At 44.8% G+C, this 20,818-nt stretch overlaps 1 protein-coding gene across 1 annotated transcript; it reads left to right on the top strand.

Annotated features, from left to right (window-relative positions):
- The first annotated feature begins 320 nt into the window (after positions 1 to 320).
- Positions 321 to 15,152, top strand: LOC120034763 (TBC domain-containing protein kinase-like protein). Its single transcript, XM_038981366.1, has 12 exons — positions 321 to 458; positions 883 to 1,132; positions 8,433 to 8,505; positions 9,399 to 9,513; positions 9,712 to 9,785; positions 12,162 to 12,303; positions 12,489 to 12,549; positions 12,655 to 12,716; positions 13,191 to 13,252; positions 13,588 to 13,736; positions 14,081 to 14,219; positions 15,035 to 15,152. The coding sequence occupies exons 1-12, from the start codon at positions 336 to 338 to the stop codon at positions 15,150 to 15,152; spliced, it is 1,368 nt and encodes a 455-aa protein (XP_038837294.1). The 5' UTR covers positions 321 to 335.
- The last annotated feature ends 5,666 nt before the right edge of the window (positions 15,153 to 20,818 follow it).

Genomic DNA, 20,818 nt, shown 5'->3' with positions numbered 1-20,818 from the left:
CCTGCGTAACCAGTAAATGTATACATTGTTTGACATTCAGAAGCAATTAGTAAATTAAATTTCGAGCTAATACAAAATAAAAACATAGCAAGAATCGTACTACGAATTTTTGGTTATTTTTGTAGAAACATTGTTTATGAGATTTGATCAGGCATAGAAAATAAAGACACGCAGATAAAGTAAAATACCTGTTATATCCTTTGGTTTGTCAATATAAACACTAAGCAATAGATACATTTAACCAAAAGCTACTAACACCGGTTTATTGGTAAGCAAGGTTGCAATGTTTACAAATCATTTTGACAGCTAAAGCTTCGTCGCTGAAAATTGACGTCATGGGTCACGTTATCTCTCAGCTGATCACTTCATCCCGTGAAAGAGAAGATTCTGCAAAATATAATCCAAGTAAAATCTACGGTCAGAATTTTTTTGGAAATGAGGACAGACGTTCACTAAACGTAAGTGTTCATTCAAATTTTGAAAAGTCGTTGCAGTTTTATTCATTCATTGTTTTCTGCATACTGCATCCCTTATTGTACAAGCTAACTGCAGCACTGTCGCTAGCTTCCGATTTAGTTAGCTGCCTGTATCCACTTTTACTGTTTACAAACCAGTTATATGCCTCCCTAAATACACTATTAGGTAATGCTTGTACAAGATGACAAAGTAAATGAAGTGGATATGAAAGTGTATGGTAACCATTCTTTTGTGTTATATCTGAACTTATTTTTGCGTTTAAAAGCTGTGATATAACTTGTATTTTAGCTACATTGCACCTGTTGTGTTTAGATATAGTTTCAAATTAAAATGAGTGTTTGTAAACATGAACCAAACTGTTCATCATTTGTTTCAATGCATCTAATGTCTCTGTGTTTTCCATAGGGTGTGTGGGTTGGTGGAGCTGTCAACTGTGAGTCTGAAGTGGACACTGGAGCAGTCATGAGGCCACTGAGAGATGCCCAGCTAGGGGCCTTCACCTTCTTTGCCTCAGCTCTCCCCCACGATGTGTGCGGGAGCAACGGCCTCCCCCTCACCCCCAACTCCATCAAGATCCTGGGCCGCTTCCAGCTGCTCAAGACCCTTACCCACCCCAGGCTCTGCCAGTACGTAGACATCTCCAGAGGGAAGCATGGTAGGACTACGCATCTCTGTCTGTTTGTCAATGGGTCTTTTGGGTCCTATTCTTGATGTGGTGAAAATGCATCACTCTCTCAACCTACCTTCCTTGGAGTAAAAGTGATCTGAATGCACAGAATACACCTATGGTAAAGCACTGCTGCAGCACTTAAATAGGCCTAACTGGATTGGTCACATACAGATGGTTAGCAGATGTAAATGCGAGTGTTGCGAAATGCTTGTGCTTCTAGTTCCGACCGTGCAGTAATATCTAACAAGTAATCGAACACTTCCCCAACAACTACCTAATACACACATCTAAAGGGTTGAATGAGAACATGTACATATATGGATGAGCGATGGCCGAGCGGCATAGGCAAGGTGCAATAGATGGTATAAAATACAGTATATACATATGATATGAGTAATGTAAGATATGTAAACATTATTAAAGTGGCATTGTTTAAAGTGACTAGTGATCCATTTATTAAAGTGGCCAGTGATTGGGTCTCAATGTAGGCAGCAGCCTCTGAGTTAGTGATTGCTGTTTAGCAGTCTGATGGCTTTGAGATAGAAGCTGTTTTTCAGTCTCTCGGTCCCAGCTTTGATGCACCTGTACTGACCTCGCCTTCTGGATGGTAGAGGTGTGAACAGGCAGTGGCTCGGGTGGTTGTTGTCCTTGATGATCTTTTTGGCCTTCCTTTGACATCGGGTGCTGTAGGTGTCATGGAGGGGCAGGTAGTTTGCCCCTGGTGATGCGTTGTGCAGACCGCACCACCCTCTGGAGAGCCTTGTGGTTAAGGGTTGTGCAGTTGCCGTACCAGGCTGTGATACAGCCCGACAGGATGCTCTCGATTGTGCATCTGTAAAAGTTTGTCAGGGTTTTGGGTGACAAGCCAAATTTCTTCATCCTCCTGAGGTTGAAGAGGCGCTGTTGATCCTTCTTGTGTGGGTGGACCATTTCAGTTTGTCTGTGATGTGTACGCTCAGGAACTTAAAATCATCTCCTTTGTTTTGTTGACGTTGAGTGAAAGGTTGTTTTCCTGACACCACACTCCGAGTGCCATCACCTCCTCCCTGTAGGCTGTCTCGTCATTGTTGGTAATCAATCCCACTACTGTTGTGTCGTCTGCAAACTTGATGATAGAGTTGGAGGCGTGCATGGCCACACAGTCGTGGGTGAAGAGGGAGTACAGGAGGGGGCTGAGCACGCACCCTTGTGGGGCCCCAGTGTTGAGGGTCAGCGAAGTGGAGATGTTATTTCCTACCTTCACCATGCATCAAAGTCCAGGACCCAATTGCACAGGGGGGGTCTTGAGAGCTTGATGATGAGCTTGGAGGGTACTATGGTGTTGAATTCTGAGCTGTAGTCAATGAACTGCATTCTTACATAGGTACTCCTCTTGTCCACATGGGATAGGGCAGTGTGATGGCGATTGCATCGTCTGTGGACCTGTTGGGGCGGTATGCAAACTGAAGTGGGTCTAGTGTGGCCGGTAAGGTGGAGGTGATATGATCCCTGACTAGTCTCTCAAAGCACTTCATGATGACAGAAGTGAGTGCTACGGGGCAGTAGTCATTTAGTTCAGTTATCTTTGCCTTCTTGGGTACAGGGAACAATTGTGGCCATTTTGAAGCATGTGGGGAGAGCAGACTGGGATAAGGAGCGATTGAATATGTCTGTAGACGCACCAGCCAGCTGGTCTGCGCATGCTCTTAGGATGGGGCATGGAATTCCGTCTGGGACAGCAGCCTTGCGAGGGTTAACACGTTTAAATGTTTTACCCACGTCGGCAACGGAGAAGGAGGGGGGCACAGTCCTTGCTAGTGGGCCGCGACGATGGCACTATATTATCCTCAAAGCGGGCACAGAAGGTGTTTAGCTTGTCTGGAAGCGTGACGTTGGTGTCCGTGACATGGCTCGTTTTCTTTTTGTAGTCTGTGATTTCCTGTAGACCCTGCCACATATGTCTCGTGTCTGAGCCATTGAATTGCGACTCCACTTTGTCCCTGTACCGGCATTTTGCTTGTTTGATTTCCTTGCGGAGGGAATAACTACGCTGTTTATATTCAGCCATATTCCCAGACCTCTTTCCATGGTTAAATGCGGTGGTTCGCGAGTTCAGTTTAGCGACAATGCCGCCGTCCATCCACGGTTGCTGGTTAGGGTAGGTTTTAATAGTCACAGTGGGTACAACATCTCCAATGCACTTCCTTATAAACTCACTCACCGAGTCAGCGTATCTATTGATGTTGTTCTGAGGCTGACCGGAACATATCCCAGTCTGCGTGATGAAAACAATCCTGAAGCGTTGAATCCGATTGGTTAGACCTGCGTTGAATGGTTCTAGTCACTGGTACGTCCTGTTTGAGTTTCTGCCTGTAAGACGGTAGTAGCAAGATGGCGTCGTGGTCGGATTTGCCAAAGGGGGAGGGCATTTTCCATGGGAAGTTCAGCCCGGGAATTTTGCTTAAATTCATCAAAAAAGTTAGCTAATCACAGTGAACCTTTTTTGTGGGATACACATAAGCCAATTCTAGGTCTTGTGGCATATTTTGGTTGAACTATCCCCATGTCAATGGAATTGCAACCCTCTGCATGCACAGTGCATTCTTCCATCACATGTACAGCTGATTCTCAAGATCTTGCACACTAATGAGATACTATTGAGCCCACGCTACTACACTGTCTGAGCCAAGGACTACATGCTTTCTGGTAAGTTTTGATTACCATACTGGGTGGGGTGAATATATTTTATCTGACATACATTACTTTTTGTTAACTAGTAAATAGTAGCCTACAGCAAAGTGTGTTTAAATAATTTACATCAATCAGCTTGCTTGAGCCTGCTAACTGAGTGTTAATTCACCTGTTTCCATAAAAGTTGTGTACATTTGCAAATACTGTGCCAAATCATATGTGAAGAATGCAACAAAGATGCAGAAACTTCGGACCAAGTGCATAAAGTTCCTTCAGCGCACACAAGAAGCAACCTCTGACAAAAGTCCCTCTACTTCTATTCAAGGTGGAAATTATGAATCAGACACCTGATAGCAACAGCTCATGGTCCTCAAGGAATCAGATGTTTTTTTGACTCAATGGAGGAACGTAGTCAGAGAAATGCTGATGAATGTCTTGCATACACAGCTCGAGCTGTGTATGCAACTGGTTCACCTCTGATGCGTACAGGCAATGTGTATTGGAAGAGATTTCTGAATGTTACCCCTCCAACCAGACATGCTTTATCTACTCATTTGCAGAGTTCAACAGAGTTCAAGTGAAGGTCAAGCAAATCATAGAGAAAGCAGACTGTATTGCAAACATCTCTGATGGGTGGTCGAATGTTCGTGGGCAAGGAATAATTAACTACATCATCTCCACCCCTCAACCAGTACTCTACAAGAGCACAGACACAAGGGACAACAGACACACCGGTCTCTACATTGCAGATGAGCTGAAGGCAGTCATCAAAGACCTTGGACCACAGAAGATATTTGCACTGGTGACAGACAATGCTGCGAACATGAAGGCTGCTTGGTCTAAAGTGGAGGAGTCCTACCCTCACATCACACCCATTGGCTGTGCTGCTCATGCATTGAATCTGCTCCTCAAGGACATCATTGCACTGAAAACAATGGATACACTCTACAAGAGAGCCAAGGAAATGGTTAGGTATGTGAAGGGTCATCAAGTTATAGCAGCAATCTACCTCACCAAGCAAAGTGAGAAGAATAAGAGCACCAAGAATAAGAAGAATAAGAGCACCACACAGCAGCACCCGTTGGGGTGGTGTTGTCGTCATATTTGTCTCCTGGAGGGGAAGGAGTCCAAGAAATGGCCATATCACAGTCTGCCGATATGGACAGCCCCATCAAGAGGATCCTCCTGGATGATGTATTTTGGGAGAGAGAGGTAAGCAGCCTAAAACTCCTGAAACCTATAGCAGTAGCCATTGCACGGATTGAGGGAGACAATGCCATCCTGTCTGATGTTCTGATGCTTGCAGATGTAAGAGAAGAAATCTGTACTGCCCTGCCCGCTTCACTGTTGCTCCAAGCAGAGGAAACTGCAGTTCTGAAATACATCAAAAAGCGTGAAGACTTCTGCCTGAAGCCCATACACGCAGCAGCGTACATGTTGGACCCCAAGTATGCTGGCAAGAGCATCCTGTCTGGTGCAGAGATCAACAAGTCCTATGGTGTCATCACTACTGTGTCTCGCCACCTTGGCCTGGATGAGGGCAAGGTTCTTGGCAGTCTGGCGATGTACACTTCGAAGCAAGGGTTTTGGGATGGAGATGCAATATGGCAGTCTTGCCAACATATCTCATCAGCCAGCTGGTGGAAGGGACTTTGTGGATCTGAGGCTCTTTCCCCTGTTGCCTCCATCATCCTCCAAATCCCACCAACATCAGCCACCTCAGAGCACAACTGGTCCTTGTTTGGGAACACACACACCAAAGCACGCAACAGGCTGACTAGGTTTTAAAATTGGTGGCCATCCGGGCAAATTTGAGGCTTTTTGAGCCTGACAATGAGCCATCCTCAACAAGGTTGGAAAGGGACAGTGAAGATGAGGCCTCAGAGTCTGATGTTCAAGAGGTGGACATTGAGGAGGTCCAGGGAGAAGACATGGAAGCCTGAGAGGAAGACAACCAAAGCTTTAGTTTCTAGACTATCATTTTACAGATGTATGTTGAAAACGTTTTTGGGAGATGCAATGGATGGGGGGATCATTCAATATTCCCTTTCTTTTGTTGTTCAGTGAAATCATCCCATGTGAAGAGTCAACTCATTTAATTAAAGTTCAATTCGTAACTAAATTGTTCTTTTTATTTCTATTGGAAGTATTTAATCATTTGCAATTATGTCTACTGATGATAAGGTTTATATTTCTGTCTCCATATGATATGGTAAATATATCCAATGCAAAAAACATCTACATTTAAATGGTATTAATATTAATTTGCATATATTTCTGTTAATTCCCATATTTTCCCATTAATTTCCACAAAGTTTCCATCTCTGAATATTCCCCAAAATGTGCAACCCTACTCAGGATATATGGTTTCCAGTTTACACAGAGTCCAGTGAAGTTCCTTGAGGGCCGTCTTGGTGTCTGCTTGAGGAGTAATGTACACAGTTGTGACGATAACTGACGAGAATTCCGTTGGGAGGTAATATGGCCGGCATTTGATTGTAAGGAATTCTAGGTCGGGTGAGCAGAAGGACTTGAGTTCCTGTATGTTGTTATGATTACACCATGAGTCGTTAATCATGAAGCATACACCCCCGCCCTTCCTCTTCCCAGAGAGGTGTTTGTCTCTGTCAGCACGATGCATGGAGAAGCCCAGTGGATGAACCAATTCCGAGAGAACGTTGTTTCCGTGAAACAGAGATTGTTACAATCTCTGACGTCTCTCTGGAAGGCAACCCTTGCTCGAATTTTGTCTATCTTGTTGTCAAGAGACTGAACACTGGCGAGTAGTATACTTGGGAGCTGTGGGCGACATGCACGTCTATGGAGCCTGACCAGGAGGCCGCTCCGTCTGTCCCTTCTGTGGCGCCGTTGTTTTGGGTTGGCTTTTGGGATTAGATCCATTGTCCTGGGTGGTGGTCCAAACAGAGGATCCGCTTCGGGAAAGTCATATTCCTGGTCGTAATGTTGATAAGTTGACGTCGCTCTTATATCCAATAGTTCTTCCCGGGTGTATGTAATAAGAGGTCATTGATGACTGCCTTCCTGGGGTAACAATGTAAGAAATATTACATAAACTAAATACCGCATAGTTTCCTAAGGACTCGAAGCGAGGTGATCATGTTTGTCGGTGCCATCTTGAGTGACTTGGTAGTGGAATCCTTGTTTCCTCTATTCGACTGTATCTGGCTTTCAGAGATTGTGAAGATGGGAAGTATACATGGAAAATCAGCTATCCTAGTATCGTGACAACACTCCACTACCAGAAATATCCTAGTATTGGGAGGGTGGGATGGAGAGTGAAGCTAAAGAAGACTAGGGGAGATTGGTACTGACGTGACAGACCGACAGCAGCTTTTAAATCATATCCCTTTCCCTTTGGCATCTACTACTGTATATGACTGGTGTCCTATTAATATCAAATAAAATGTTATTCATCATATGCTTCGTAAACAACAGGTGTAGACTAACAGTGAAATGCTTACTTACAGTGTGCATTCAGAAGGAAGAGGGAACGGTGTGCGTTCAGTGTATTCCAACAGAGGCTTGACCTTCCCTTTCTATTTGGAAAAACACCTAATAATCTTGTGTATTGTTGTGTGAAAAGAGGCTGTTCATATTGACTTCATTGCGGTCATACCCACAAGTTTAAACGTTGACTTGTACCCCAGTTTGTCGTTTACAGTTGAGCAAATATAGAGAAACTTCATCACAGGTTATACCTCCTCAATAGGCTCTCTCAGCTTTCAACAATGTCTCTGTTTTTTAGTAGTGTTTTCTGTTTCATCCAAGTCACTATAAAATAACTGAATGTGTTTGGCAAACTCCAACTGCACAATCTAACTTGTTTGGCTTTTGTTTGCTACGCATATTACCACAAGAATGTGTTTTATTAAAAGTCTCAACAAATACCGGAAATCATCCCAAATCCACATTATGCAGATTTTATTGGACACATGAATGATTTTTGGCCAAAGTATACACAGTACGGTCGTTATGGACTTCCCGAGTTGTTAAAAGCTTACTTTAGCCTGCTTTGTTTCATCCTTTTTTATGCCCAGATGTTTTATAGTCACGGCTAGAAGCTTATGTCAAATTGATGTCAAAAGTATATATTTTTTGTTCATTTTAGCTTACCCCAACCCTTTTCCTAACCTTTACCTAATTCTCCAAACTGCTGCGAAAGTTCTCCTAACCTGCCAAGAAAAGTCAATTCTGACATGAACTGTATTCCATTTAGTCATAACATTTTGTTTTTCCATTTATTGTGTGGGCTGGGTGGATGGGAAGTTATAAAGGACTGAGTACAGCTTTAAAGCTTTGTAATTGCATATGTATGTTATCACAACACATGGCGCCAGCGTTTCATTTAGAAGATTCTTCCTGGCTATGTTTAACCAATCATGTTGTGGCTAAACCTTTAACTTAAAGGCACACTCCTTCATTGAAAAAACAACAAAATGACAGCCTTGCTGGGGGAAAAAATGGAGAACAAGCAGCAGACTGTAAAACAGATGTTTTGAAATCACATATTAAACATATAAATCAATAAAATGCCAGAGCTGACCAATGTCATATTGATCTACCATTTCACACCTTTTCTTCTTCATTCTTCCAGAACGGCTTGTTGTTGTGACGGAACACTACGAAAGCAGTATAAATGATTTCCAGAAACAGGTTCAAACTGTCAGGTAAGATTACGTTTTTTATTAGTCGCACAGGGTTGACCAACTGGCGGGCCGAATTTGGCCCGGCTGTTATTTTATTTAGACCCCTACGTTTTCTTATATAAAAAGGAAGTGTTATTTTATTTAGTATTTTTATTGTTGGACATAAAAGACTAAAAACACTAGCAAATCAGCTCCAAGTGATTTTAATTTTGGAATCTGTTCTAGAGTATTCCCACACATTATAGAGATACTGTATATGTGATCGTATATAACTGCAAGCAAGGTTTGAAATGGCTGTTTTAGACAAATATTATATCTGTTTAAGCTACTTGCGGTCAATTTGCAGTCTACAAATGATTTGTTATTATGCACTGTCCAACGAAATGCTTACTTGCAGGTTCCTTCTCGACAAAGCAACAACCATAAGAAATAGTATAATACCCGAAGGCACTATATCTATATAGTAAAATATTTACATGATATAAAGACTATATATAGATGTAGTACAATGATAATGTACTATGTTATTGAATGTTAAGAGGACTCAGTTCTATCTCTCTGTCAGTAGAATGACCATGGTTTAACTGAACAAAGAAGAATAGCTTCATTACATCAGGACTAGGCTATGCACTCCCCTTGCCATCTACTGGTTGACACCGATAATAACACAAACCTCTTCCATCCTAAAACACTTACCGAATGAGCTCCTCAACTCTACAGACCCGGCAGGGGGAAAATGACTACCTATTTAGTACACACAACGACCTGTTGTAGCTTTGTTGACTGGAAAACAAAGACAGACTCTGAGTACCATACATAACCCTTTTTCAAGCCAAACACCACAGGTCCTAAAGCTACTCCCAAGTTTTATAATGTGTATATGATATTTCTCAGGCCTTGTCTGTCTGTTACAGCCCAGAGAGAGTTCTCCAGATAGCCTATGAGGCCTTGGAGGGACTAGAGTTTATGAACAAACATGGGATGGTTCACAGAGCCCTCAATGCACAGAATGTCCTCATGGATGGCAAGGTAGGTTACCTCCCTTCCCTATCAGTTGGGGTCTAATGGAAAGGCTTTTAACGCCATTTGCAATTGTCATCTAGCCTGGTTAAACCTGTGCTCTCGTTTAAACAGGCTAATTGTCATCACGTTATTGATGCATTATTGATTTATCATAAGGCCATCAATACATTGAACATTGTCATATGTAACATTGTTTCTTTGTAGGGCAAGGTGAAGCTGGCTAAGTTTGGGCTCTATTACATGACAGACCACGGGGCGGATGTGGACTTTCCTATTGGGTAAGTCCTGTTCACATCTAACCTCCCATGTACAACGAATGTGTCGATAGATGTGAAAAGCTAATCAATTGTGACTGACATTTAGATTAGGCAGTGAAAACATATTTTTTGAACATTTAGTCATTTAGCAGACGCTCTAAGAGCAACATACAGTAGTGAGTGCATACATTTTCATACTTGTTGTTTTCTGGTACTGGTTCCCCGTGGGAATTGGATCCACAACCCAGGCCTGCAAGCGCCATGCTCTACCAATTAATCTATACGGGTTAAAAGCAATACATGTTCCACTGTCATATAGAGATAACTATGATAAATTATGATATGATAATGAAAGATTGGGAACCTTGAACGTCTGGAACTTGCAGTACTGTGGATCTTCTGGTAATGGAGGTCATAGGTCCCTCTGTGAACACAACACAGTATTTAAATGCTGTTAGTGAAATAGAATGAGATGCATTACTATGACATGTACTGTATGTGTAATGGTCAATCTATTGTTTATCAAATCACATATTGTCACATGCGCCGAATACAACAGGTGTAGACCTTACAGTGAAAGGCTTACTTACAAGCCCTTAACCAACAATGCAGTTTTAAGGAAAGCCCTAAAAAAGTAAGAGATAACAAATAATTCAAGCGCAGTTGTAAATAACAATAGCGGGGCTATATACAGGGGGTACCGGTACAGAGTCAATGTGCCAATGTGCTGGGGCCACCGGTGTCAAGGTAATTATGTACATGTAGGTAGAGTTATTAAAGTGGCTATGCAAATAGTATGGGTAGCCATTTGATTAGCTGTTCAGGAGTCTTATGGCTTGGGGGTAGAAGCTGTTTAGAAGCGTCTTGGACCTAGACTTGGTGCTCTGGTACCGCTTGCCGTGCGGTAGCAGCGAGAACAGTCTATGACTAGGGTGGCTGGAGTCTTTGACTATTTTTAGGGCCTTCCTCTGACCCTGCCTGGTATAGAGGTCCTGTATGACAGGAAGCTTGGCCCCGGTGATGTACTGGGCTGTACGCCTACCCTCTGTAGTGCCTTGCGGTCGGAGGCCGAGCAGTTGCCATTTCATGCAGTGATGCAACCCGTCAGAATGCTCTCGATGGTGCAGCTGTAAAACTTTTTGAGGATCTGGGGGCCATGCCAAATTTTTTTAGTCTCCCGAGGGGGAATAGGTTTGTCGTGCCCTCTTCACGACTGTCTTTGTGTGCTTGGACCATGTTAGTTTGTTGGTGATGTGGACGCCAAGGAACTTGAAGCTCTCAACCTGCTCCACTACAGCCCCGTCGATGATAATGGGGGCATGCTCGGTCCTCCTTTTCCTATAGTCCACAATCATCTCCTTTATCTTGATCGCGTTGAGGGAGAGGTTGTTGTCCTGGCACCACACGGTCAGGTCTCTGACCTCCTCCCTATAGTCTGTCTCATCGTTGTCGGTGGTCAGGCAAACCACTGTTGTGTCATCAGCAAACTTAATGATGGTGTTGGAGTCGTGCCTGGCTGTGCAGTCATAAGTGAATAGGGAGTACAGGAGGGGACTGAGCATGCACCCCTGAGGGGCCCATGTGTTGAGGATCAGCGTGGCAGATGTGTTGTTACCTAACCTTACCACCTGGGGGCTGCCTGTCAGGAAGTCCAGGATCCAGTTGCAGAGGGAGGTGTTTACTCCCAGGGTCCTTAGCTTAGTGATGAGCTTTGAGGGCATTATGGTGTTGAACGCTGAGCTGTAGTCAATGAATAGCATTCTCACATAGGTGTTCCTTTTGTCCAGGTGGGAAAGGGCAGTGTGGAGTGCAATAGAGATTGCATCATCTGTGGATCTGTTGGTGCGGTATGCAAATTGGGGTGGGTCTAGGGTTTCTGGGATAATGGTGTTGATGTGAGCCATGACCAGCCATTATGATATCCAGGTTTATTAAAGTCATCCATTGTTTCAAGTACTGTAATAGATAGCTTAAGTCTTGTCCAAAACCCAAAGGCCCTCATGTTTTAGAAAGTCTTTGTGGGTAATAGCCTGTTGTTGAATGGGGGAATGATTGTGTGTGTGTGTGTTCGCCGCTGCCTCTGATGTCCTGTGTTATCTAGTCTCCAAGTAAAACATCTGGTTTGAAGATGAAATAAGCTTTATCTGTCTCGTGTTTACGGAGATTCCTTGATATGAAGCAATGTACTGTACATGCATCATTAAATAATGACTTCAACGAAACAGGAAGTACCTGGAATATTTAGGTAGATTAATCATCAAAGTCTGTTCATTGTCAAATGTTATCTGTTGCAAACAGTTTTCATTGAATTTAATTCAAGACAACCTCAACGTTTTCTATGTCTTGCAGGGTATTCAATTGACCTTTGACCCTCTCTCTGACTATCTCTGTCCACAGGTACCCATCCTATCTGGCTCCAGAGGTCATCGCCCAGGGCTCAGTCCACCCTAGTGACCCCTCCCAGGGGGAGAACCCTCTTCCCTCGGGGCCCAAGACAGACGTGTGGTCCCTGGGAGTCCTGCTCTTTGAGCTGTGTGCAGTAAGCTCTCTTACACCCCCATGTCTTGACCTAATGATTGATTGGTTGATTGAGCTGTCAATCAAAAGTCAGGACTGTCATTGACAGATGTTATGACAGTGTTATATAGACATTGAACTGAGGGTTCAAGTAAAGTGTGATATTGTCGTTAGGAGGAAGTCATTCTGTCAACCTTTTATTCACAGGGTAGAAGACTACTGCAGAACATTGAAATAAGCGAGAGATTGAAATTCATCATCACCTTGGGTAAGTGAACGTGTTGCCATGTCCATCAGCCTGGTGAGCCACAGATTGGTTATGATGGGGTTGTTCACTGTTTATGACATGGTGGTCTGTGTTTGTTGTTCTCAGGTTGCATTGACGACATAGTCACAGTCCTTGCAGAGGAACACGGATGCTTGGATGCGATTAGGGTGAGTTTGAAATCAATCACAAGTCACTATTTATTACACTGGTCCGCTAAAACCACTCTAAGAAAGGTTGATTGTCCTAGAATTCCTAGTTGGCCTAATGTGTAGATTGCCTAATGTGTGGTAAAGTCATGTTTTATGATGTTGTAGATAGACTACACCTTATTATATGCTGTATTGTTGATCCAGAGACGAATGTGATTGTAAATGACTACAATTCATCAAATACCAAAACAATGCCCTGTAACTTGTAACCGCTAGCTGTGTGTGTTTGTGCCCGCATCTGTTTGCGTGTATATGTGTGCTAATGAAATTCATATGCCCTCCATTTGCCAAAGTGTTTCCCTTGTAAAAAGGCTTTTAACCTTTCTCAGGCTATTTTATTTCTTTAGGATGCTGAAAAGCCATAAAAGCAGAGGGAGATTGGGGCTGTGGGTCTGGATTGTAGCATAACTAATGTGATTGTCAACGTTACAGGAGCTGCCTGAGAACGTCCTAACATTGTTAAGGAAATGCCTGACCTTCCTGCCATCCAGAAGGTAACTCGACCAGAGATGTTTTATATCATGTGGATTGGACTCTGTTGTGTTGGCTATCATTTCCTGTTGGGAGGCCCATTCTCCATGCTTTCTCCAGGTACTTTTGTCATGCAGCTGAACTATGTGCAGGGTAATGACAGGGTAATAACAGGGCAATAACAGGGAAAGGGATCAAAAACATGCCCAAATGAGAACATGGTACGTTTAGAGAGAACATTTGAGAACACTCCACATAACATTTCTGTCGTGAAATCTGAACCTTTGGTGAAGTGCATCGATATGTTTTTGTTGCATGTTCAAAAAAGTTTGAGATTTCACTCTGTGCTTCCATCCAGACCCACCCCTGCAGAGCTGCTGGTTGACCCAGTGTTTGAGGGCGTGTCGTGTCTCTACGCCCCGTTCCAGCAGCCCGTCGGGCTGTTCTCCTCCTCCCTGCGCTGTGCCCACCTGGAGCTACCAGAGGACATCAGCCAGCTCTGCAAAGGTCAGAGTGCACACATGCATGCCCTGACGTGGGCACACACACGCATAGACACACACACTTATGGATGCACATATATTATAAATTGTTGTTTACCATCGTAGACCTGGCTCTATGGATAAAGGATACATCTCACACGACCACATTTTCCCATGTAGAGGACCACCGTGTATCATCCTTGATGCTTAGTGTGGGATTTAATGGAACCCAGGAATCCCTGGAAAACAATGGCAATTGTTATTCGACTGGACTATCCTGGCTAAGTGAATGCATAACATGACATTAATTGAAATGTGACTGATTTAACCGTCTAATACATTCAAATCAATCTATCAATCATGTCCCAGATGATGATGAGGAGTACCTGGGGGAGAGGGCCATAGACGAGGTGTACCACCTGTGGTGTTTGGCAGGAGGAGACCTGGAGAAGGAACTGACCAACAAGGAGATCATCCAGTCCAAGCCTCCCGTCTGCACCCTGCCCAAGTACTGTACAACACACCCTTTCTACCTAGTGGACTGTTTCAGATAATGTAGTTATATACAGCATGTCTTTCTACCGGACTGTTTCAGATAATGTAGTTATATACAGCATGTCTTTCTACTGGACTGTTTCAGATAATGTAGTTATGTACAGCAGGCCTTTCTACTGTCTCAGATAATGTAGTTATATACATCATGCCTTTCTACCAGACTGTTTCAGATAATGTAGTTATATAAAGCATGTCTTTCCACTGTCTCAGATAATGTAGTTATATATAGCATGACTTTCTACTGTGTCAATTAATGTAGCTATATACAACATGTCTTTCTACTGTCTCAGATAATGTAGTTATATACAACATGTCTTTCTACTGTCTCAGATAATGTAGCTATATACATCATGCCTTTCTACTGTCTCAGATAATGTAGCTATATACATCATGCCTTTCTACTGTCTCAGATAATGTAGCTATATACATCATGCCTTTCTACTGTCTCAGATAATGTAGCTATATACATCATGCCTTTCTACTGTCTCAGATAATGTAGTTATATACAACATGTCTTTCTACTGTCTCAGATAATGTAGCTATATACATCATGCCTTTCTACTGTCTCAGATAATGTAGCTATATACATCATGCCTTTCCACTGTACTGTCTCCAATAACCATTTTAATCATAGAGCAAAGCCTAAAGCACAAAGTTAGAATAATGTTTACGTCTGAACTAGTTAACTATATTATATTTAAGTAGATCCATGCTATTATATAGTTTCTCATCCAGATGAATAAATGTTGAATTCAATCTCTGTGTTAGTTTCCTGCTGGAGGATGGGGAGTCGTTTGGCCAAGGCAGGGACAGGAGCTTCCTCCTGGATGACACCACCGTCACACTGTCTCTGTGCCAGCTGAAGAACGTGAGGACACCACCGTGACTAATAGATTTAACATTACCGTACAATAACAGGAGCAAGACATTGTAGTAGTATATTGGTCTCTACTGGGACTGTAATGACCAGTGTTCTACCAACACCACACGACAGGTCTCTACTGGGACTGTAATGACCAGTGTTCTACCAACACCACACGACAGGTCTCTACTGTACCTGTAATGACCAGTGTTCTACCAACACCACACGACAGGTCTCTACTGGGACTGTAATGACCAGTGTTCTACCAACACCACACGACAGGTCTCTACTGGGACTGTAATGACCAGTGTTCTACCAACACCACACGACAGGTCTCTACTGGGACTGTAATGACCAGTGTTCTACCAACACCACACGACAGGTCTCTACTGTACCTGTAATGACCAGTGTACTACCAACACGACAGGTCTCTACTGGGACTGTAATGACCAGTGTACTACCAACACCACACGACAGGTCTCTACTGGGACTGTAATGACCAGTGTTCTACCAACACCACACGACAGGTCTCTACTGGGACTGTAATGACCAGTGTTCTACCAACATCACACGACAGGTCTCTACTGGGACTGTAATGACCAGTGTTCTACCAACATCACACGACAGGTCTCTACTGGGACTGTAATGACCAGTGTTCTACCAACACCACACGACAGGTCTCTACTGGGACTGTAATGACCAGTGTACTCCCAACACCACACGACAGGTCTCTACTGGGACTGTAATGACCAGTGTTCTACCAACACCACACGACAGGTCTCTACTGGGACTGTAATGACCAGTGTTCTACCAACACCACACGACAGGTCTCTACTGGGACTGTAATGACCAGTGTTCTACCAACACCACACGACAGGTCTCTACTGTACCTGTAATGACCAGTGTACTCCCAACACCACACGACAGGTCTCTACTGGGACTGTAATGACCAGTGTTCTACCAACACCACACGACAGGTCTCTACTGGGACTGTAATGACCAGTGTTCTACCAACACCACACGACAGGTCTCTACTGGGACTGTAATGACCAGTGTTCTACCAACACCACACGACAGGTCTCTACTGGGACTGTAATGACCAGTGTTCTACCAACACCACACGACAGGTCTCTACTGGGACTGTAATGACCAGTGTACTACCAACACCACACGACAGGTCTCTACTGGGACTGTAATGACCAGTGTACTACCAACACCACACGACAGGTCTCTACTGGGACTGTAATGACCAGTGTTCTACCAACACCACACGACAGGTCTCTACTGGGACTGTAATGACCAGTGTTCTACCAACACCACACGACAGGTCTCTACTGGGACTGTAATGACCAGTGTTCTACCAACACCACACGACAGGTCTCTACTGGGACTGTAATGACCAGTGTACTACCAACACCACACGACAGGTCTCTACTGGGACTGTAATGACCAGTGTTCTACCAACACCACACGACAGGTCTCTACTGGGACTGTAATGACCAGTGTTCTACCAACACCACACGACAGGTCTCTACTGGGACTGTAATGACCAGTGTTCTACCAACACCACACGACAGGTCTCTACTGGGACTGTAATGACCAGTGTTCTACCAACACCACACGACAGGTCTCTACTGGGACTGTAATGACCAGTGTTCTACCAACACCACACGACAGGTCTCTACTGGGACTGTAATGACCAGTGTTCTACCAACACCACACGACAGGTCTCTACTGGGACTGTAATGACCAGTGTTCTACCAACACCACACGACAGGTCTCTACTGTACCTGTAATGACCAGTGTACTACCAACACCACACGACAGGTCTCTACTGGGACTGTAATGACCAGTGTTCTACCAACACCACACGACAGGTCTCTACTGGGACTGTAATGACCAGTGTTCTACCAACACCACACGACAGGTCTCTACTGGGACTGTAATGACCAGTGTTCTACCAACACCACACGACAGGTCTCTACTGGGACTGTAATGACCAGTGTTCTACCAACACCACACGACAGGTCTCTACTGGGACTGTAATGACCAGTGTTCTACCAACACCACACGACAGGTCTCTACTGGGACTGTAATGACCAGTGTTCTACCAACACCACACGACAGGTCTCTACTGTACCTGTAATGACCAGTGTACTACCAACACCACACGACAGGTCTCTACTGGGACTGTAATGACCAGTGTTCTACCAACACCACACGACAGGTCTCTACTGGGACTGTAATGACCAGTGTTCTACCAACACCACACGACAGGTCTCTACTGGGACTGTAATGACCAGTGTACTACCAACACCACACGACAGGTCTCTACTGGGACTGTAATGACCAGTGTTCTACCAACACCACACGACAGGTCTCTACTGGGACTGTAATGACCAGTGTACTACCAACACCACACGACAGGTCTCTACTGGGACTGTAATGACCAGTGTTCTACCAACACCACACGACAGGTCTCTACTGGGACTGTAATGACCAGTGTACTACCAACACCACACGACAGGTCTCTACTGGGACTGTAATGACCAGTGTACTACCAACACCACACGACAGGTCTCTACTGGGACTGTAATGACCAGTGTACTACCAACACCACACGACAGGTCTCTACTGGGACTGTAATGACCAGTGTTCTACCAACACCACACGACAGGTCTCTACTGGGACTGTAATGACCAGTGTTCTACCAACACCACACGACAGGTCTCTACTGTACCTGTAATGACCAGTGTACTACCAACACCACACGACAGGTCTCTACTGGGACTGTAATGACCAGTGTTCTACCAACACCACACGACAGGTCTCTACTGGGACTGTAATGACCAGTGTTCTACCAACACCACACGACAGGTCTCTACTGGGACTGTAATGACCAGTGTACTACCAACACCACACGACAGGTCTCTACTGGGACTGTAATGACCAGTGTTCTACCAACACCACACGACAGGTCTCTACTGGGACTGTAATGACCAGTGTACTACCAACACCACACGACAGGTCTCTACTGGGACTGTAATGACCAGTGTTCTACCAACACCACACGACAGGTCTCTACTGGGACTGTAATGACCAGTGTACTACCAACACCACACGACAGGTCTCTACTGGGACTGTAATGACCAGTGTTCTATCAACACCACACGACAGGTCTCTACTGGGACTGTAATGACCAGTGTTCTACCAACACCACACGACAGGTCTCTACTGGGACTGTAATGACCAGTGTACTACCAACACCACACGACAGGTCTCTACTGGGACTGTAATGACCAGTGTTCTACCAACACCACACGACAGGTCTCTACTGGGACTGTAATGACCAGTGTTCTACCAACACCACACGACAGGTCTCTACTGGGACTGTAATGACCAGTGTTCTACCAACACCACACGACAGGTCTCTACTGGGACTGTAATGACCAGTGTTCTACCAACACCACACGACAGGTCTCTACTGGGACTGTAATGACCAGTGTTCTACCAACACCACACGACAGGTCTCTACTGGGACTGTAATGACCAGTGTTCTACCAACACCACACGACAGGTCTCTACTGGGACTGTAATGACCAGTGTTCTACCAACACCACACGACAGGTCTCTACTGTACCTGTAATGACCAGTGTACTACCAACACCACACGACAGGTCTCTACTGGGACTGTAATGACCAGTGTTCTACCAACACCACACGACAGGTCTCTACTGGGACTGTAATGACCAGTGTTCTACCAACACCACACGACAGGTCTCTACTGGGACTGTAATGACCAGTGTTCTACCAACACCACACGACAGGTCTCTACTGGGACTGTAATGACCAGTGTTCTACCAACACCACACGACAGGTCTCTACTGGGACTGTAATGACCAGTGTTCTACCAACACCACACGACAGGTCTCTACTGGGACTGTAATGACCAGTGTTCTACCAACACCACACGACAGGTCTCTACTGTACCTGTAATGACCAGTGTACTACCAACACCACACGACAGGTCTCTACTGGGACTGTAATGACCAGTGTTCTACCAACACCACACGACAGGTCTCTACTGGGACTGTAATGACCAGTGTTCTACCAACACCACACGACAGGTCTCTACTGGGACTGTAATGACCAGTGTACTACCAACACCACACGACAGGTCTCTACTGGGACTGTAATGACCAGTGTTCTACCAACACCACACGACAGGTCTCTACTGGGACTGTAATGACCAGTGTACTACCAACACCACACGACAGGTCTCTACTGGGACTGTAATGACCAGTGTTCTACCAACACCACACGACAGGTCTCTACTGGGACTGTAATGACCAGTGTACTACCAACACCACACGACAGGTCTCTACTGGACTGTAATGACCAGTGTACTACCAACACCACACGACAGGTCTCTACTGGGACTGTAATGACCAGTGTACTACCAACACCACACGACAGGTCTCTACTGGGACTGTAATGACCAGTGTTCTACCAACACCACACGACAGGTCTCTACTGGGACTGTAATGACCAGTGTTCTACCAACACCACACGACAGGTCTCTACTGTACCTGTAATGACCAGTGTACTACCAACACCACACGACAGGTCTCTACTGGGACTGTAATGACCAGTGTTCTACCAACACCACACAACAGGTCTCTACTGGGACTGTAATGACCAGTGTTCTACCAACACCACACGACAGGTCTCTACTGGGACTGTAATGACCAGTGTACTACCAACACCACACGACAGGTCTCTACTGGGACTGTAATGACCAGTGTTCTACCAACACCACACGACAGGTCTCTACTGGGACTGTAATGACCAGTGTACTACCAACACCACACGACAGGTCTCTACTGGGACTGTAATGACCAGTGTTCTACCAACACCACACGACAGGTCTCTACTGGGACTGTAATGACCAGTGTACTACCAACACCACACGACAGGTCTCTACTGGGACTGTAATGACCAGTGTTCTATCAACACCACACGACAGGTCTCTACTGGGACTGTAATGACCAGTGTTCTATCAACACCACACGACAGGTCTCTACTGGGACTGTAATGACCAGTGTACTACCAACACCACACGACAGGTCTCTACTGGGACTGTAATGACCAGTGTTCTATCAACACCACACGACAGGTCTCTACTGGGACTGTAATGACCAGTGTTCTACCAACACCACACGACAGGTCTCTACTGGGACTGTAATGACCAGTGTTCTACCAACACCACACGACAGGTCTCTACTGGGACTGTAATGACCAGTGTTCTACCAACACCACACGACAGGTCTCTACTGGGACTGTAATGACCAGTGTACTACCAACACCACACGACAGGTCTCTACTGGGACTGTAATGACCAGTGTTCTATCCAACACCACACGACAGGTCTCTACTGGGACTGTAATGACCAGTGTTCTACCAACACCACACGACAGGTCTCTACTGGGACTGTAATGACCAGTGTTCTACCAACACCACACGACAGGTCTCTACTGGGACTGTAATGACCAGTGTACTACCAACACCACACGACAGGTCTCTACTGGGACTGTAATGACCAGTGTTCTACCAACACCACACGACAGGTCTCTACTGGGACTGTAATGACCAGTGTTCTACCAACACCACACGACAGGTCTCTACTGGGA

The sequence above is a fragment of the Salvelinus namaycush genome, chromosome 42 (genome assembly GCF_016432855.1).
Source record: "Salvelinus namaycush isolate Seneca chromosome 42, SaNama_1.0, whole genome shotgun sequence".
NCBI lineage: Eukaryota > Metazoa > Chordata > Actinopteri > Salmoniformes > Salmonidae > Salvelinus > Salvelinus namaycush.
Note: the sequence above shows the minus strand (reverse complement) of the source record. Positions and strands in the feature narration are given on the sequence as shown.